Here is a 21,026-nt window from a genome sequence, read left to right as displayed (position 1 = left end):
CAAGCTGGGGTGAGGGCCATGGGTGTTCCCACAGGCTCAGTTGGCCACACTTGGCGTGCAGTTTCTTCCCTGGTTGGGTAGAAGACTGGAACCACTCACTTCTAAGTCACTCTCATAAACAGTGTAGCCTCCTCAACCAGGAGATGAGGGGATGAGAAATGCTGGCAGCATTCCCCTCCAAGTGAGATGCTTTGACTAGGAGCTAAGGGGAGAGGGGGAGTCCCATGTTCTTGGCCACATCTGCTTGCAATGGAATTTCCATCGTGCTGAGTTCAAACAGGTGGGAGAAGGATATGGGTTGTGGCAATTCCAATTCTTATCAGTGTTCAATAAGTGTTTTTCACTTGCTGTATACTCTTTGGAAAATTTAAAGACTTTAGCAATGCTATAAAATATGATTTTCAAAGCCAGCACTATGGCCTAGTATGGCTAAGCCTCTGCCTGTGGCGCTGACATCCCATATGGGCACTGGTTCCTGTCCTGGCTGCTCCTCTGCTGTTCCAGTTCTCTGCTTATGGCTTGGGAATGCAGTGGACGATGGTTTAGGTACTTGGGGCCCTGTACCCACGTGGAAGACCCGTAAGAAGTGCCTGGCTCCTGGCTTCAGATGTGCCCAGCTCCACCCATTATGGCCATTTGGGGAGTGAATCAATGGATGGAAGATACTTTTCTCTGTCTATCCCTCTGTCTGTAACTCTGTCTCTCAAATAAATAAAATCCTTAAAAAAATACGCTGTTCATATTTTTATTGTAGTTGTTTCAACTCAGAGCAGTTGTTGCAGCTCCTCACAGCTACTCTGCAGTGAACTCTGAGAGCACTATTCCTGGACATTACTTGCATACTCAGTACGTGTTTGGGAGGTAGGAGCTAAGAGTGAAACACAACTGGTAGGAATTCTAAATTTGTACTGTGAAACACTGGCATCATGAGGTGTCAGCAAAACATTCTAAAAATGCTGTTAGAGTTTTTCAGAAAACCACTCACAGCAAGATCTGTACATTTCTGAAGTACCTGGGACCTCAATACTACCAGAGCAACAAGTTTTACTTCTATTCCCTCCTATGCGCTGGATTTACAAAACTAAGCATCTAGGTTTTGCTTCAGGTATGGAAAATTTATAAATTCTATCTACAAGGCCAGGCAATTAACTTTTAAAATAAATACATTAGAAGCTACATATCCCATTTGGATCCATTTGAAAGCTAGTGAGAATGTTCAGGGATAGTACATCCTTGCTACAAGAAGCAGTCAAATCCTTGGCAGATCAGAAGAGGTGTCTACACTGAGAGGTTGGAGACAGCTCAGGATCTCTGGAGCATAGGAAAGAAAGGAAGCTGAAGGCCCACACGGTGTGGCCTTAGGTGGGCCTAAGTGTTGGAAAACAATCCAGTGGAGTCAAAGCAAGGGCATCAGGAAGACTGAGGGTAGAAACAGGCCAGGTTAAATGAAGAAATCAAAGTTGCAAGATGGGTGCAGTTAAGAGTGTTATAGATCTACTGAACACTGTCTGAATTACCTGATGAAAGACACCTGGTTGCTTAAAGCATCTCCCCAGCAGGACCAGATTAACCAAATGACAGCTATCTTGTACCCATGGCAACTTGGCCAGCTAGACATTGATGTCATTAATACTGCCATTGCTAAAATAAAGGAAGAAAAAGAGAGGAAAAGAAGTAGGAAGAAAAGGAAAGGAAAATCACTATTTTAACAGACACTTTGATTTCTGACTTTCTGCTAGTATTATTCAAATTGTGAATATGCTTACTGCTGATTGACTCCTTAAACTGAATTATATCTTAAAGAATGCAATCCTGGGGCTAGCTCTGTGGTGCAGTAGGTTAATCCTCCATCTGTGGTGCCAGCATCCCATATGGGCGCCGGTTCTAGTCCCGGCTGCTCCTCTTCCAATCCGGCTCTCTTTTGCTATGGCCTGGGAAAGCAGTAGAAGATGGCCCAAGTGCTTGGGCCCCTGTACCACATGGGAGACTGGGAAGAAGCACTGGCTCCTGGCTTCAGATCAGCGCAGCTCCGGCTGTTGCGGCCGTCTGGAGAGTGAACCAACGGATGGAAGATCTTTCTCTCTGTCTCTCCCTCTCACTGTCTATAGTTCTACCTCTCAAATAAATGTATAAAATCTTTAAAAAAAAAAAAAAAGAATGCCATCCTGAAATGACTGGTAATAACTCAACGGGTCTGACAATGGGATCACCTATTGAAGACCATCTCTTGGGATCTCTCAAGTAGGTAACCCTGTTGGTTGGGATTTTACCCTCAACCATGTAAAAGGTATGAAAAGCATGAGCAATTCATTTTCTGCTCATGCATGGATCTGCTAATTCTAAACTGAAAAGTTTGGGGAAGGCTTTTATATTTTCTTTGAAGAAACAGCTTATGGTTAAGAGTTACAGAGGAAGTAGAATTGAAGCCTACATAGTAAGCTATGGAATGTAAAATGAAGGGATGTAAGAGACAACTGGAATTATTTACTTTCATTGAATCCTATCCAGAAAGAAATTCACTCAGAAGACAAGAGAGCTGCAGAGAGGTCCACTCACATTTGGTAAAACTGTATTTGTAGCAGAGGATGAGCCTAATCAGAGACAATGGGAATTTTTCACCTTGAATTTTCCATCTGTCTTGTGATTTAAGATATCAACATTTCAAGGTATATACTGAGGATTATATCAAGGTTTAAAGGGTTTTATTGTTCATTTTTACTAAAACTATTATTATCTACTTGTATTTTTTATGACACCAAGCACAGTAATCTACTGGCTAAAATCATTTTTGAAAACTTGTAGGGGCTGGTGCTGTGGTGTAGCAGGTAAGGCCGCTGCCTGCAGTGCCAGCATCCATATGGGTGCTGGTTTGAGTTCTCGCTGCTCCACTTCTGATCCAGCTCTCTGCTATGGCCTGGGAAAGCAGTAGAAGATGGCCCAAGTCCTTGGGCCCCTGCACCCACGTGGGAGACCTGGAAGAACCTCCTGGCTCCTGGCTTCGGATCAGCGCAGTTCCAGCCGTTGTGGCCAATTGGGAAATGAACCATCGGATGGAAGACCTCTCTCTGTTTCTCTCTCTCTTCCTCTCCTTCTCTCCCTGTGGAACTCTTTCAAATAAATAAATAAATCTTAAAAAAAAAAAAAGAAAAATTGTATACAGGGGCTAGCACTGTGGTTCAGTACATTAGCCCCACCTGTGATGCAGGCAACCCATATGAGTATGGGTTTCAGTCTTAGCTGCTCCACTTCCAATACAACTTCCTACTATTGTCCCTGGGAAAGCAGCTGAAGATGCTTCAAGTGCTTGGGCCCTTGCCATCCACGTGGAAGATCGAGATGGGGTTCCAGGCTCCTGACTTAGCCTGGCTCAGCCCTGGTCATCAAGGCCACTTGGGGAGTGAAGCAGCAGATGAAAGATCTCTCTCTCTCTCTCTCTCTCTCTCTCTAATTCTGCCTTTCAAATAAGTAAGTAAATCTTCTTTTAAAAAGTATATAAAGAATAGTGATGGGGTTCAAAAGACACAACCTAAGACCTGGCATCTTGACTATTTTGAAAGACAGAAGGTCTCTGCACTTCACTGCCCTTCTCCCTGAAGCAGATCATAGCACTCTTATGCTCGAAGTGAGCTCCCTATATCTGGAACATACTTGTCTCTGAAAAGAACATTCTTATTTCTGAAGGCTAGAAGGGAATGATCTGAACAAATAAGTATTGCCAAGATTTCCCACTTTTCAACCATTGGATTATACCTTTTCTTGCTGTTCATAGTTCTCCATGACTCCTAATCATCACCACATCGACTACCAGGGGCTACTGTTGTGGCACAGTAGGTAAAGCCACTGCCTGTGGTTCCAGCATCCCTTATGGGTGCTAGTTCATGTCCTGGCTGCTCTACTTTCAATCCAGCTCCCTGCCAACATGCCTGGGAAAGCAGCATGTCCCAAGAGCTTGTGACCTTGCACCCACATGGGAGACCCAGAGGAGGCTCCTGGATCCTGGTTTTGGTCTGACCCAGCCTCAGCCATTGTGGCTATTTGGGGGAGTGAACCAGTAGATGGAAGCTTACTCTCTCTGTCTTTCTCTTCTCTCTCTCTTTTTCTCTAACTCTGCCTTTCAAAATAAAAATAAAAATTAATCTTTAAAAAGAGAGTATGTATAATTTAGTACCATATTTTGAACTATATTTTTTTTTCTTCACTGTCACTAGAAGAGAATAGTTTGTATTAAAAAATACTGAAGAATATGACAAGTGCATGCAATGCAGCCTGGGTTTTCTTTTACTATAAAGGACATTTAGAAAGCTGTCAAAATTTGAATTCTTTCATTGCTAACTTCCTGATTTTTGTAATTGTAGTATGGTTATGTGGCCACATTCTGAAGTTAAGTAAGGATAGAAAGCATCATGGCTTCATTTTGCTTTCAAGAAATTCAGGAAAAGAATCACACCTGTATGTGTAAAACAGACATGGATAGGTATATACTGTGTGTGTATACACATGTGTGTGCGAGCGTGTGTACATACTCCTTACACATATGAAGTCAGGAGCACTAAGGTCACCCTTGAGAATGACACCAATTGAAAAGCACTGCATTAAGTGAGTATCTAGATGGTGAGGGAGGATAAAGCCAATGTAGTAAAATGTTCACCTTCAGGAAATCAGGAGTTCTTTGTACTTCAAACTGCTCTATAAGTAATGTGTCAAGTTCCTTGAAAATGAAAAAAAAAAAAAAAAAAAAAAAAAGAAAAGAAACCCTTGAAAGAATTATAAACAGATCATGATTCACTAAGTCAGCAGTTTCCAAAGTAATTAAAACAGTCACATCCTATAGTTCTATTTCCAATATGTGGTGCTAATAAGCACTTTTATTTTAATGATAATAGACAGCAAAGTTTCTAAATGCAAATTTCAAAAATCAAGGCACAGATAAAAATCTTTACATATTATGCCAATTTGGTAGTAATGAATTAAATGTCCATTTTGGTGCATATAGATTAAGGACTTTCAACCACAAAATTAGAACCTAACACTCTCAAAGGCCTGCTTTCACTTCATCCAAATGAAGAGTACTGCATTCTTCCTAAACAGAGTTCAATTACTCTCTCCATGTTCTGAGCTCCTTTAAACCTTCTATGGGGTTAAAAAGTACAGTGGCAGGAATGCAATCATGAACATTCATCCTACTAGTGCAAAAAGATTCTAGAAATTTGCATTATTAGCAAATATAATTTCTTCTAGTTGTAAGCTACAGGTGCAAACTACAGTAAATATTTCATAACTATCCAAATAATATGAAGATTTTGAAGTTTCTCTTAGGACATCTTGAACCCACAGCCAATGATTTTTACATACTTTATTTCAAATCTGATAACTGAATTTTCCATAATAAATCACATTGATTTAGTATAATTTCAAATGCTTAGAATTTAACTGCTGTCTTTCAGAGGTGACATTTATAATAATCATTTGCTGAACAAACCTAAACTAGGCTCATTTTAATGAATATTTTTAGAATTCTAAATTCTTATTATATTGCTTTTGGGTTTCAAAATTCCCATACCAGCACAACTTTGGAGATATGAAATTATTCAATATAAGTAAATCTCACCATAGAGGTATATTAATTCAATTACTTTTTATCTTTAAAAATTAAATGGATCACTTGCAATTTTCTCCCAATTTCTAAGCTCAACAAAGACAGTGGTTAATGTACCTTTGCAACTTAAGTCTTAGGTTAGAGGGAAAAAACCCAGTTAACTAGATGAATCCCTTTATCTATTAAAAAGACAAGATTACAACTCCAAGAGATAGGAGAACATCAATGGAGCATAAAGGGCCTGGAAATTAGTTGGTGGAATTTGTTTCCAAAACTAATTTCAAAGTTCTTTTCGTTAGTATCAATGACCAAGGCATAGCAAGAGAAAAGAAAAACTACTTTTAAAATTGAACTCAATTCCTTTGAAAATGTTTGACTGCACTGCTTCCATTTAATCAGCAATTCCTTGGTCCAAAGAGAAAACAGAGGAAATCAACCTATCTTAGCACTGTGATAGCCTGAACATTAGGCATCCCAATATCCCACTTCAATTTCTGGTACTCTTGCTTTGCCTACTATTTTAAAGGAAGCCATTAGGATGCCAGCTTTTCAACACTGAAGGTGAACGGCTCCTGGGTGTCTGCCTGCTGGCCCTTAACTCCCTTTCCTCAGAAGAACAATAGATCAAGTGATACAGAACCACCACCCACCAAGACCCCAGGGTAGAAACACTGGCGAGAAGAGCAATGTGCATCTTGTTTCTTCCCCAGCTTTCTCTCACTGGAGCATGGCTTTAACATGACAAGGTGAGTCTTCCTGCTGAGGTCTAAGGATAGGGCAGCTGACAGGGCCCTGAAGCAGGACCCAGGTATAAAATGCATGCAATTTGGGACGATGCTGTGGTGTGGAAGGTTAAGCTGTGGCCTGCAGCACCAGCATCCATATTTGTGCTGGTTCGAGTCCCAGCTGCTCTACTTCTGATCCAGCTCCCTGCTAATGCACCTGGGAATACAATAGAGGACAGCACAAGTGCCTGGGTCCCTGCACTCACATGGGAGACCCGGAAGAAGCTCCTGGCTCCTGGCTTCAGCCTGGCCCAGCCCTAGTTGTTGCAGCCATCTGGGGAGTGAACCAGCAGATGGAAGATAATTCTCTCTCCTCTCTCTCTCTCCATCTCTGTATCTCTGCCTTTCAAATAAATAAATAAATCTTTAAAATAAATGCATAGAATTTGCTGGGTAGGTATCTAAGTACCACATTAGGCAGCAGAACAGGGATGGAACCTACCAAAGAGAAGAGAAGCCCTTCATACAAGGCTTTATGGTTCAATGTGGCTCTTTTAATTCTTTCCAAAGGGTGCAAAAAGAAGTTTTTATTTCAGTACAGATGACTAAATGAAAAAGAAGACACTCAGGGAGTAAGGTGGTTTGGACCTCATTTTCTGGTACATTATTGTGCAAAATTCCAATAAGCACAAATGGTCAATCAGTCAATCAAATTGACAAAGTACACAGCTAAGTATCTGAGGAACTGCCCCAGCAAATAGAATCTGCTGTCCTTCCTTTCTGGAGATAATACATGTAATCAGAACAACAACAAACAAAAGAACCCAGAGAGATGAACAACCAATCAGTAAAGAGGGAATGGAAAAAACAAAATGTAGGGGAAGCTGGCTCAAAGATACAACCCGGCAAAAATCCCAATTGTGTAATTCTAAACGTCTTTACTAAGAAGATTAGATCAGGGTATAGTTTGGAGAAATGTAACAAAGTGGCATGAATTAAGAGGAAGCTGTAGAATATCCCAGATGATGATTTCAATGTGAGTAAACAATACAGGATTTCTAACACTAAACACACACACTTATGTATCAAGTCCCGTGGTACGTGTTTTGCATACATTCTCTCTCTTACAGACCCCAATAACACTAAGAGGACGATACTCCTACTATCGTAGTAAAACTGCAATTCCAACTAGGACAAGCTGCTTGTGGAGGCAAAACTCTCAAATGTCATGTTATATTCTCTAAGGGATGACTCCTGTTCAGAAGCGGAAATTTGTGGTTTAGCTTATTTAGAACCCTAACTCCCGACAGAGGCTTTTGGGATACAGGGAATCCACCTGGGGACACAAAACAAACTGCATCATCGAGGATTCACTGCGACTCAAACAACAGCTGTCACCTTGGAGTCAGGACACTGATGTATTCAAACCTAAAAATGGATGAAGTTTGCTCTGCATGTGGCATATTGAAAAGAGGAAGAGCTTGGGAGTCAACGAGTGGCTGGGAAGGAACAGATTCTGGTTAGTCAGGGCAGCGTGAGATGTATGTCAGAGACTACATGGGAAAGGACAGGCCAGAGCTAGTTTTAGACTTATTACTCACACAGAGGGCAAACAGTAGCAGATTAAGAGAAGTAGGGCTTTTGGAGAGAAAGCACAGATACACAATGGCCACCATCAACTCCTCTATTCTTAATGAGAGGGCAGAACAGGGCAGGGCATTGTGAATTTGTGAGGCAGAGGAACATAACAAGATGTTACCCTTTCAACTGGGTCTGGAGCAGTGCCCTTCCACAGAATTGATGTGAGTCATGAATGGAATTTAAACCACTCGAGGAGCCATGTTAAAAATGTGAAAAGAAACAAAATCAACTTAATAATATTTTATTTAGCCTAGTATTTCTACAATACTATTTTGATAAGTAATCAATATAAATCTATTAATAGAATATTATACATTCTTTTTATGCTATTAAATCTTCAAAAGCTGGTATGCAGCTAACAATTACAGCACGTCTATCTCAACCTAGACCTGTGCCAGGCTCACCTTTAGTGAATGCAAGCAGCTAGAGTCTAATGAATTGGACAGTATAGACCTACAGTGTCTAATGATAAACGATCAAGAAACATCAAAAGGTTTAGAATAGAATGAAGAGAGTTGGTTGGAAGTCTGTCAGAATCAGGTAAGATAAGTTTTTTAAAAAGTAGTGCCTCTACACCATCTTTTGAGGGTACACTGGAATGAGACCATGTGGTCCATATCAGTACTATCAGAATTCTTTACAGGAAAAGACAAGACAGGCATACACATGGCAGCTTCTGAAGTATGCTTATTATGTATTCCATGCCTACTACCTCCTCTTATGCTTTAAGGACTCTGCCCTAACTAGCAAGTGCTTCGAGTCTTTTGTTTATTTAGTGGTAGACATAGGACTTTATCCAAAACAAATGACCAACTGCGTGGAATAAAACCCCAATTACCTCCTCAGCTCTTGGGAGAGGGAGGAGAGAACTGACCTCACCACTCATTAAGTCTGAAGCATGTGTGAGCCATGAATACTTGTGGCTCTCACTGAACGGAACCACAAGGCTCCTACTGCAGTTACTTTCTCTTTGTAGCCATTTTGGCCTAGCAAGTTGTGCACAAGTCTGAAAAAAAAAAAAAAAAGGTGATCTAAATTTAAACTCTGGTTCTTCTATTTGCCAGGTAAGTTGGATGACAGCATAAACATCTATATTCAGGGCCAGCGCTGTGGCACAGCAGGTTAATGCCCTGGCTTGAAGCACCGGCATCCCATATGGGCACTGGTTCAAGTCCTGGCTGCTCCACTTCTGATCCAGCTTTCTGCTGTGGCCTGGGAAAGCAGTAGAAGATGGCCCAAGTCCTTGGGCCCCTGCACCCACGTGGGAGACCCAGAGAAGCTCCTGGCTCCTGCCTTTGGATCGGCACAGCTCCAGACGTTGCGGCCAATTGGGGAGTGAACCATCGGATGGAAGACCTCTCTCTGTTTCTCTCTCTCTGCCTCTCCTTCTCTCTCTCTCTCTCTGTCTCTCTGCCTTTCCTTCTCTCTCTGTGTAATCTGACTTTCAAATATATCAATAAATAAATCTTTTTTAAAAAAATCTATACCCAAGGTGCTTTAAAAATTGTTTTAAAAACACCAACACATTCAAGTAATGACATACTTAATTTGAAGTTTCTTTATGTTGATGAAAACACACTTCACGGTTTATTTTACTTTAATGTGGGCTTCAAAGATAGATAGGGAGCAAAGTTTACCAAGTTTTTGTCTATTGATGAGATGTCATTCTGTGTATATGCTGTATACTCTATGTATGCTATAGAATGCGATACCAGTGTAATATCATACTGTGTATTATATGTTACATTTAACTTACAGTGGTACATAACATTGCGGTTCCCCCCAGTTTTTCTCAGCAAGTGATACAGGACTTTGCAGCCAGCATCAGTCTCCTTCTTAGCCAGTTTCAATCAGTGAACCTGTATGTTTGTTCTATAGTACAATCATGCCACTGCTCACAGCCAGCTATGAACAATAAAGCATGTTTTTATTGTACCTTACTTACAGATCTGTTTATCAAAGCTATTTCAACACAACAGTCACAAACCCTAACATATTTAGTACTTGGATTTTAGCTTCCAGTAATGATGTGGAGATTTCAAGACTCAGTGCTATTGAACAAATGCAGATCCTCTGCTTGTTCTGAACTGAAAGTGGAGTAAATTTTTCATAGACAGTTACAGGTACAAGCCTGTTATTACAGTGAGATGTACCAGGATGTTGACTGAGCATTTTTAAAGTTTGAGAGTGAATAGAGAGAAAAACAAAGGGCTGATCACCTTCCTCTCCACAGACAAAAGAAGAGCTTAAAATAAAAAACTATAGGAAAAGTCAGGCAGCCCTATATACTCACCTGCATTGGAGCCAGTCAAATTATAACGTGCATTCAACTTTTTGATGATGTTCTCATGGATTTGGTACCACTCGCTCTCCGTGTTACACCTGTGAAAACATTAACACTCAGTTAAGCTTTAATGATGCATGAGAACAAGCAATGACCTTGATAGCACACCTGCTCTTTTTGTGAAAACACATTATGTGGCTTAGTAGGTTAAACTTCTGCCTCTGGCACCAGCATCCCAATATGGGCTTCGGTTCATGACCCGCCTGCTCCTCTTCTGATCCAGGTCTCTGCTAATGACCTGGGACAGCAGTGGAAGAGGCCCAGGTCTTAGGGCCCCTGCACCCATGTAGGAGACCTGGAAGATGCTCCTGGATCCTGGCTTTGGATTGGCACAGCTCTGGCTGTTGCAGCCATTTGGGGAGTAAACCAGCAGATGGAAGATCTTTCTCTCTTGTCTCCCACTCTGCCTGTAACTCTACCTTTCAAATAAACAAAATCTTAAAACACACACACACACACACACACACACACTAGGATGTACTTCTCTAAGCCTCCTTGGATCCCCAGCAATCTACTGCAAATGACTGTCAGTTTTAGTATGGTTGCCCCAAGATGAGCAGGAACGCCCAAACCTGGGAATGTCTAATTGCCTGCCTCACAATTAAGCAGCACTTGGGATGAATAGTTCACAAATTACATGTGGTCACTCCAAATGAAAACAAACTCCAGAGAACACTGCTTATGGCAGAAGGCAGTGCAGACTAAGATTTTGATTCTCCAGATTAGAAATATCAACATTAACTGAGCCATGTTCTTTGGGCAACTTATTCACCCTAGTTGTACCTTGATTTCCTCACCTGTGAAACAGGAGTACTAACCAAGAACATTAAATAAGCATTTACTTGGGGTAATACCCGATAAATGATCAATAAATGCTAGCTCTTAGTGAGTCTCTACCTTCTGTAACATGACAAGGTTGGGCAATCATAAAAATGAAACAAAGTAAACACAATGAAAGGCATGTTAACACAGCTTCCACAGGCAAAAGGCTGTCAAGAGTCACCAACGGGTAGTAAAAAGCTCTCAAGATATTCCAATTTTGGGAGAAATAGCATCTCTGCCTTACTCTCTTAGCCATTGGCACATTTTTAATTTTGCTCTTATCACCTGCTAGCTGATGTTGGTGTGGATGGTACAGTTCCCTGAAACCATCAGGACTAGATCTGGGGTGCTGACATGAGCCCCCCTCAGTACTTTGAATTTTATGGGTGCTTAGAAAATGTCAGTTGAATGCATTGCAAACATAGGTCAATGGATGGATGGATGTCTCTCTGACTGTTAATAACTTGATGATTCCTAAATATCTGGGTCAGCTACCCATCTTCACTGCCATCACTCTCCCAGTTAGGCAGGGACAAACTTGCCTGTTATCTTTGATTAGCCACAAATGTGCCCTCCAAAGAGTCCTGAATAGCAACACTATACACTATCAATCAAAACACTCTTATGAAGATACTTGTTTTCATAAGAAACAACACTGCATCACAGCATTATTGCCACACTACAAGAGAGCACTGCAAAATAACATGAGAATAAATACAGCTGCTAATTTGGGACCTCAGGTTCTGGAGCTGGGCAGTCCTGAATTCAAATTTGCTTCTCTTTCCTAGTAGTTAAGTGACTTAGAGCAAGTCATTTAACTCTTGGTCTCCTTCTGTGCACAACTGTGCTAACAGCAGCTGCTTCAAGGATTCATTACAAGGATAAAAGGACAAGATATGTGCAAAGTGCTGAACTCAATCCCTTACACCCAGAACAAACACCGTACAGGGAAGCTGTTACCAAACATTACCATTTCACAAGAGTTCAGTTGCATGACTACCAGTAGAGTTTGGAAAGATCATCATGGATTTCAGTCCAACCACTGAAAGTGAGGGCCACCATGTGACAAAAACAATAACAGTTTTTACTACCCATTAGTTTTGCCAGAATCTTCAAGTTCAAAATCAAGGCCATGGGTTTCATGCCCATGAAAGGAATAAAAAGAGTTTCCATTCCCAAAGCACAGGGATAGATCTTTGACAACTAGTTACTAAATGTGTTGTCTAAGTTCCCCTGAGTGGAGAGTAAATCCTTGAACTCTGCAGCAGTGGACAAAAAGCAATTTGAAGCATACACATGTCCCCAGATGATGGGCCAATTGTGTTTCTCCCTTACATGAAAAAATTACTGGCATCTGTTGTACATATCAACAAAGTCTGTGGAATAGAAAAGTAGAGCAAGTTTACTCATGGAAGTGGCCAGGAAGAGAAGCTCAGGGTTTTTCTCTGAGGATGACATCACTATCAGCTCCCAATAATCAACCTGGGGGCAGGTGTTCAGGGTGAGTAGATCCAAATCCATGTGTATTGCAAAAACCATAGAATTTAGGGTTTGGAATGTATCAAGTGACTTTCTTATTAAAGCATTGCAGGTCAATCTGTGCCCACTCCAACCCTTCCCATTCATTATAATGTTGAGATCCTAATTTTATTAAGGTAATCAAGTTACAATGAGGCCATCAGAGAGCCCCATGACTCAGTATGACTATGTCCCTATAAAAAGAGGGAAGCTGGACACAGGACAGCCATGCACACAAGGTGGGCACAGCTGAAGATGAAAGCAGACAGCGGAATGGCACAGCTACAGGGCTGCCAGCAAATCACTAGAAACTCGGAGAGAAGCAGAGAGCAGATTTCTCCGTTTCAGCCCTCAGAAAACAACAAACCTGCCATGACCATGATTTTGCATGTCAAGCCTCTAGGACTGTGAGTCAGTACATTTCTGTTGTTTAAGCCCCACTGTTGTGGCAGGCCCAGCAACCTCATATAGGGAGTAGAAGGTTAATCACCTGAGAGTCCCTCAGCTAATTCTAATTAATTTATACTCAAAAGCATGTCTGCCTTCCAAGAACAAATTAGATGTCCATAGTAAAGCCATGCCAAGTTTATAAATTCAAAGGGGATACTCTACACAGTAGACATTGCACCTAACTGATAAACTGTCTGTATTCACTGACTCTCAACTTCCTAATTCCTTTAGCTGGGAAACAGTGACTTGTGGGTTTACACATTTACAGATTATTGGATTTTTAAGGAATGGTCCATCACATCAACTTACCCATTGCTTTTCCATTAGCCAAAGAAAGTTGCGTTCACCCAAGCAGCATCCATGTGCTCCCGTGTGCCCACCCGAGCCCCTACTAAGTGTGTGTTTCTTACATGTACACTTTCAAGATGAGGTCATCCTTTGTTTCTCCTGTCAGCAGGTCAGCAATGCTAAGAACTGCACAGCCAAAAGGTCGCCGGTACTGCACACTGCAGGCATTCTTTTTTTCCCCTGCTCCCATTCGACCTGTCAGGTAGAAGAGTAAATATAATCCATGCAGTCACTTGACTCCACACATTTTTAAAGGAAACACATAGAGCTACAAGAGAGGCCCCTGTAAAATGCAACTGGGTGACGGGAAGCCCCTAAGTTCAGGGTAAGAGAAGATGTTGCTTCAGTCCTGGGCTCTCTTCTCCCATCACCCCTGCCCTGTGACCTTGGGCAAGTAGGTTAAACACGGGGCTTTATTTGTCATCTAAAACGTCCAGACTGGAGCTCAACCCCTGCTTCAGAACCACCTCCCTGCTCCTGGGATCCATGAAGGCATTCCAGGAGGCTCACGTCATTTAAAAGCAGTCACGTTTCCCATTTCATTTTCTAGTTTTTTGAAAATTCCACTTTGAAAAAGCTATTTCAAAATTTCACCTTTGAAAAAGAACAGCTTGGGGCCAGCACTATGGTGTAGAAGGCTAATAAGCCTTTGCCTGCATTTCTGCCATCCCATACAGGCACCGGTTGGAGTCTCAGCTACTCCACTTCCAATCCAGCTCCCTGCTAATGTGCCTGGGAAAGCAGCAAGGATGGCCCAAGTGCTTGGGCCCTGCACCCATGTGGGAGACCTGAAATAAAAAGCTCCTGGCTCCTGCCTTTGGCCTGGCCCAGCCCCGGCTGTTGTGGCCATTTGGAGAGTGAACCAGTGGATGAAAGATTCTCTCTCTCCTGCTCTCTGTATCTCTGCTTTTCAAATAAATAAATAAATAAATAAATCCTTAAAAAAAAAAAAAGAAAAGAGAGCAGCATGAGACTCTGAGTAGCAGAGCAAGTCAAGTACAGGTGATCAAATGGGCATGCTCTGGGCCCAGAGTGCAGGCTGTTGACAACCCTGTCCCCCCCGAAACCACATCAGGGGGCTCACACTATTACAAAGTTCCAACCTGTTTAAATGATCACATATTTCAAAAATATGCTACTGATATATATATATATAATATTTGTTATTGGTATTTAATTATTATGGTATTTGATTGCCCATGGTCTCTTTGATGAGGGAAAGCTGATCGTATACTAAAGTTGAAATATAGTAAGTATTAAGTGGAATAAAATATGCAAGGTCTCTAGACGCCTGCCAACAGATCCATACATTGTTTCCATGTGAGCAAAATTCTGCTATAGCACATCTAGGCAGCTCCAAAGCCCAGTGCTAAATAGAAAAGGGGGTGGTAATATCTACTCTGGCTTTCATCACTCAGCAACAACAAAAAACTGCCTGTGATAGGTCACTTTCAGGAAACTGCTTTCAAATTATAGCTTGAAAACCTCTTATTTTATCAGAATAAAAATCCAAAAAATATTCAAAATAAGTCAGTTGCTTTTCAGATGTATGAATTAAAAATAAAATTAAAGGCATTATGGGTGCTTGTTTCATTTTCTATTTTGATTTTCATGACCTGATGCTATAATATGTAGCTAACTGTCCAGCTATGTGATTTTAATATAAATTCAACTTTCAAATCACTTTATAATGTTATACTTAAAAATCATCAATTAAATTTTTATCTGTAGAATGGATCTAAGCAAATTTAAAACTTCTGTCACATGTGAAATGAAAAAGTTTTGATTTATCTCTATTATGATTATTATTAGGATGAAATATACAATCCCATCTTTTTCACTAATTATTCCCTTGTAAATGGAAGACAACAACTTGATTAGAAGATTTCTGATTGGAATACTTCTGAAGTATTTAATTTAATAAAAGAAGTCCACAATTAAAAATGAGAAACTTAGAAATACTAAACAAAATTATTCTTAAGAATGCTTTTAGCTTTAAATTTCCACAATTTAAGGGGTGGGCTGGTACTATATCAGAATATCTAGATTTGAGTACTGGCTCCACTCCTGATTCTAGCTCCCTGAATACCTGGTTGCAGCGCTTGATAGCTCATGTACCTGGGTCTCTGCTGTCCACATGGGAGACCTGGATTGAGTTCCCAGTTCCTGGTTTCAGGCTGGCCCAGCCTCAGCTTTTGCAGGCATCTGGGCAATGAATCAGCAGATGGGATCTCTCTCTCTCTCTCTCTCTCTCTCTCTCTGTGTGTGTGTGTGTGTGTGTGAGAGAGAGAGAGAGAGAGCCTTTCAAATAAAAAAGTAAATAAAAAATAGGTTCAAAAAATTCCTACAACTTATATAAGGGCATGTTAGACATCACCATATTTTTTCCTTATTTTTAAACACTCCCTTCAGCTACTACTATGCTAAAGAAACAACTGGAGCGGGGCACTGACAAAATGAGAGGATGGGAGAAGTGTGACCTCCATAACTACCTGCAATGTGAGGTTTGTGTTATCCTATGTGACATGGTAAACTGAACTCCTAAACCCCCACACCTCTCATGTCCTCTAACATGGAGTTTTAAGTTTTCTTTTCTGACAATTTGGGCACCAAAGCTTTGGCTGTGGGGAGCAATCCGGACTAGACTGAGTTACTGGAATTAAGACTTATTCTATGCATCTGCTCTCCCACAATATGGCGCTGGGAGAGAAGTAAACAGCTTCCGCACAGCTGCCTCCAGTTCAACTGATAAACTGTAGGACTTGCTCCTGATTGGAGGAGAGCAGCGTACTCGGCGTGTGGGCAGCCGAGTTGGGATTGGCAGAGGAGGACTATAAAGGAGGAGAGAGACGGCATGCACCAGGAACATCTATGGGGAACATCTAAGGGGAACATCTAGTTGAAGGAACACCCGTGCAGCCCCCCGAGGAAGCCGGCTGGCGGTGTGCCGCTCCCCTGCGGAAGTGGGGAATGTGGCCAGGGGGAACTGCCCTTCCACGGAGGTGGAAGGGATAGTAGCCAACCCGGGAAGAACCAGCAGCAAACCCGGGGAGGGCCGAGCGGACGAAGGAACAGCGCAGGGTCCTGTGTCGTTCCTCCACGAAGAGGGGGAGCGACATTGGCTACTAAGGTCTCTAGCTACCATAATACAAAGACCATTGCATATTCCCAAACGCAGGATTAACAAGAATTTACATTTCTGGTTGGATTTCTAGAAAGATTCTCTAAACAGGGAGGAGGAATGGGAAAAGGTAAAAACACTGAGCAATTGGGGCCATCAATGAGGCATGGCAGGTTAAGCTGCTGCATAGGAGGCAGGCAATCCCATGAGCACAGGTTTGAGTCCCAGCGGCTCTACATACGATCAAGCTCCCTGCTAATGGCATGGGAAAAGCAGTGGAAGATGGTCCAAGTGCTTGGGACCCTGCCACCCATGTAGGCGACCAGGATGGAGTTGCTGGCTCCTGGCAGCCATTTTGGGGGTAAATCCAGAAGATGGATGATTTCTTTTTTTTTTTTTTAAAGATTTATTTATTTTACTTGAAAGTCAGAGTTACACAGAGAGGGAGAGAGAGAGGGAGAGGGAGAGGGAGAGGGAGAGGGGGAGGGAGAGGGGGAGAGAGAGAGAGAGAGAGAGAGAGGTCTTCCATCCGCTGGTTCATTCTGCAATTGGCTGCAATGGCTGGAACTACACCGATCCAAAGCCAGGAGCCAGGAGCCAGGAGCATCTTCTGGGTCTCCCATGTGGGTGCAGGGGCCCAAGAACTTGGGCCATCTTCTACTGCTTTCCCAGGCCATAGCAGAGAGCTGGATTGGAAGTGGAGCAGCCAGGACTCGAACTGGCGCCCACATGGGATGCCAGCGCTTCAGGCCAGGGCGTTAACCCACTGTGCCACAGCAGCGGCCCTATAATGGATGATTTCTTTCTCTCTTCCTCTTTTTCTGTAAACTCTTTCAAATAGACAAACAAAAAATTTTAAAAATAAAAACAAAAACAAAAACTGAGCAACCAGAAAAAAAAGGAAGGCACAGAGGTCAAAAAAAGTGCTAACTGGGACAGACAGGAAGATATAAAATAATTAATTACTCCCTTTTTACACCCGCTCTTTCCAAACCAGATCTCAGCTTAAATTCCACAAAGTGAAAAGCTCCTGCTTTCTGCAGCCTGTGAGGGTCAAGGTATCTTTTTCCTACTAAAGCAGGTCCAAGGGAGTTTTTTTTTTTTTTTCAGGACACATTTTTTTTTTTAATGATTTATTTATTTATTTATTTGAAAGGCAGAATAGAGAGAGGGACAAACACATAGAGAGGGAAATCTTCTATCCACTGGTTCACTCCCCAGGTGGCAGCAACAGCTGGGGCAAGGCCAGGCTGCAGCCAGGAGCCAGGAGCTTATTCCAGGTCTTCCACACAGGTGGCAGGGGCCCCGGGCACGTGGGTCGTCTTCCACTGCTTTTCCCAGACTATTAGCAGGAAGCTGATCTGGAAGTTGAGCAGCAAGGACAGGAACCAGAGACCATGATGTGACGCCAGCATTTCAGGTGGCAGCTTACACTGCTGCACCACAGAGCCAGCCCCTCAAGGGATATTTTATTAAAAAAAAAAAAAAAAAAAAGAAGCATCTGTCCCAGCATCAAAGGAGATGTCAGATTAAGGATTAACCTCTCTTAAATTTTACCCTGGGGCATGCATTGGGAACAGCAGTTAAGATGCCATTTGAGATTTGTGTATCTCACCTTGCAACGTCTTAGTTTGGGTTCCTGCTCTGCTCCCAATTCCACTTTCCTGCTAATGTGCGTCTTGGGAGACAGTGGTGATGGCTCAAGTAGTTGGGTCCCTCCCAACCATGTGGAAAACTCAGTTTGAATTCATGGATCCAGGTTTTGAGCTGGCCCAGACCTGGTTGTTGCAGGCATTTGGGTAGTGACCAAGCCGATGGGGGATTTCTATCTGTTTGTTTGTCTCATTGCCTTTCAAATAAAATAAATAAAATTTAAAATAATTTTACTTTCATCTTGTTTTTCTTTAGTCTCAAAATACTGAAACAGTAATTTTTTTTTTTTTGGTGATAATCCTAGAGAAGTATTCATTTGATCCAAGTTGGAGACAGGTGGGTAGGTAATTTCTGGTTCAATATTCATTTTATGCCTTAATGACCATTTGTCTCAGGAAAAAAATATTCAAGTGTCATACTCGGAAGGCAGCCTGTCAATACTACTGAGCTGGCTGCCTCAGCAATGACACTGAGTGAAGGCCACAAATTAGATGGGCATATACTCACTCTGCCACATGTATTTCTACCACTTGAAACCTGTACATACATTCTAGAAAGTTCTGAAAGCATGTCAGTAACTTTGTCTCTCAATTCTATAGAAGGTTTTATATTCAAGTTTTAACAATGTGGATATGAAGATATACAAAGCCACATTAACAACTGGTAGTATGAATTTGAGATAAGAGGCTGACGCTATGGCACTGCAGGTTAAAGCCCTGGCCTGAAGCGCCAGCATCACATATGGGCACCAGTTCTAGTCCCAGCTGCTCCTCTTCCGATCCAGCACTCTGCTGTGGCCTGAGAAAGCAGTAGAAGATGGCCCAAGTTCTTGGGCTCCTGCAGCCATGTGGGAGACCCGGAGAAAGCTCCTGGCTCCTGGCTTCGGATCGGCGCAGCTCCAGCTATTGTGGCTATCTGGGAATTTTTGTCTCTACATCTCTCTGTAACTGTCTTTAAAATAAATAAAATAAATCTTTAAAAAAATTGAGTTGAAAACAAACAAGCAAACAAAGAATTACCTTCTGGGAATAGACAGAGGTTTTATCTCATAAGTACATGGCAGCATGGGTTGCAACTTTAACAACACTTTAAAAGATCCTTTCTAATTTTTTTCAAATACTCATTTGTAAAAAGAAAATTTAAAACCAAAACCAATTCAAAAATTATTTAGGGGCTGGCATTGTGGTGCAGCGGCTTAAGCTGCTGCCTATCATGCAGGCATTCCATATGAGAGCTGTTGAGAACACCAACTGCTCCACTTATGATCCAGCTCCCTGCTAATGAACCTGGGGAAAGCAGTGAAAGATGGCCCACAAACTTGGGCCCCTGAAACAAATGTGGAAGATGCACATGGAGTTCTATATTCCTGGCTTCTGTTGGGTCCAGCCCCAGTTATTACAGCCATTTGGGTAGAGAATCCATGTATGGAAGAGCTCTCTCTCTTTGACTTTCAAACAAATAAATCTTTAAAATAAATTAATTAATTTAAAAGTCATTTACCATTTCCTTCAAATATAGAAGAAATAGCAAAAAATGAAAATGGGTTTTCAAAACAGATTTTTATTAGAAAAAATATAGAAAATCTATGTTGTAATGACAGCATGCTTCATTAGCCTGTCTCAGTGTACAATGTTTTTATTATATGTGTAAGATGAAAGAATACAAAATGAAAGTTCACACTGCAGGACTGCATGGCGATGTATCACAATTCTGCAGTATTCTGACAAAAGTAATGTAGCACAGTCAGTGAAGAAGTGGGAAGGATTCTCCAGTATTACCTGGTTAGCCTTAATAGAAACACTCAGTAGTCTAACCACTTGTTTTCATATCTAGTTTCCCTGCCATAAAACACCTGCTTTTAGAATAAAATACACATAAAAACATGGGAACACATTCTAGCTTCATGGAGCAAGTTCACCACAGAATACCCAAGTGCATTCTGCAAGACATTAATAAATGCTACATGGGGTGGGCGCCGTGGCACAGCAGGTTAAAGTCCTGGCCTGAAGCGTGGCATCCCTTATGGGTGCCGATTCTAGTTGCGGCTGCTCCTTTTCTGATCCAGCTCTCTGCTATGGCCTGGGAGAGTAGTAGAAAATGGCCCAAGTCCTTGGGCCCCTGCACCCACGTGGGAGACCCGGAGGAGGCTCCTGGCTCCTGACTTCAGATCGGCTTGGCTCCGGCCACTGTGGCCATTTGGGGAGTGGATCAGCGGATGGAAGACCTCTCTCTCTATCTCTACCTATATCTAACTCTATATTTCAAATAAATAAAAATAATAAACAAACAAACAAATAAATGCTACATTATGAAAGTGTTTTCAAACATTGTCACAGTCAAATTCAAATTTGGGGAAAGCTTTGGGGACCAACAAAATCAGAGAGGCATACTTTTCAGAACCTTCATTAAGCTGATGACAGAAGTGAAAACACATCCATTATTCAGTATTTCATAACCTTTTTCTCATAGTACTTTCTGCAAGAATGCTCTATAGCATTCTGCACTTTGGAAAATGCCAACTGGTACAAAGTTTTCATAAACTAGTAGGAAACTCAGCTTCTAATAGTTTAGTTTATGGTAACAAATTATAATTATAAAAGACAACAGAAACTAAATAAACCACTTAACAATTTATATAGCAAGAGACCAAAATTTATCTAAGATGAGTAAGGAGCTGCCTGTGAAGCTGAGGAGGCCAGGGAACAATTGGCAATTTTGGTGATTCTTGGGTTCAGATCTGACTTTGAATGCTTTCTGATTCAGACAGCAGACAAATCACAACCACACAGAGCCTGTTCTCAGAATTTC

The 21,026-nt window shown here is 41.7% G+C and overlaps 1 protein-coding gene across 7 annotated transcripts in view; it reads right to left on the bottom strand.

Moving 5' to 3' along the window:
• DOCK4 (dedicator of cytokinesis 4) overlaps positions 1-21,026 on the bottom strand; it is a 520,558-nt gene that overhangs the window by 212,980 nt on the left and 286,552 nt on the right. For all 7 annotated transcript variants that reach the window (XM_051849661.2, XM_051849660.2, XM_017342765.3 and 4 more), the window contains 2 exons: positions 13,507-13,639; positions 10,256-10,344 (listed from right to left, as the gene is read on the bottom strand). In XM_051849661.2, the coding sequence (XP_051705621.1) occupies positions 10,256-10,344; positions 13,507-13,639 (222 nt within the window). The remainder of the gene's footprint in view (positions 1-10,255; positions 10,345-13,506; positions 13,640-21,026) is intronic.

Source organism: Oryctolagus cuniculus, chromosome 3 (genome assembly GCF_964237555.1).
Source record: "Oryctolagus cuniculus chromosome 3, mOryCun1.1, whole genome shotgun sequence".
In the NCBI taxonomy this organism is placed as follows: Eukaryota; Metazoa; Chordata; class Mammalia; order Lagomorpha; family Leporidae; genus Oryctolagus; species Oryctolagus cuniculus.
This window is presented reverse-complemented; position numbering and strand designations above follow the sequence as displayed.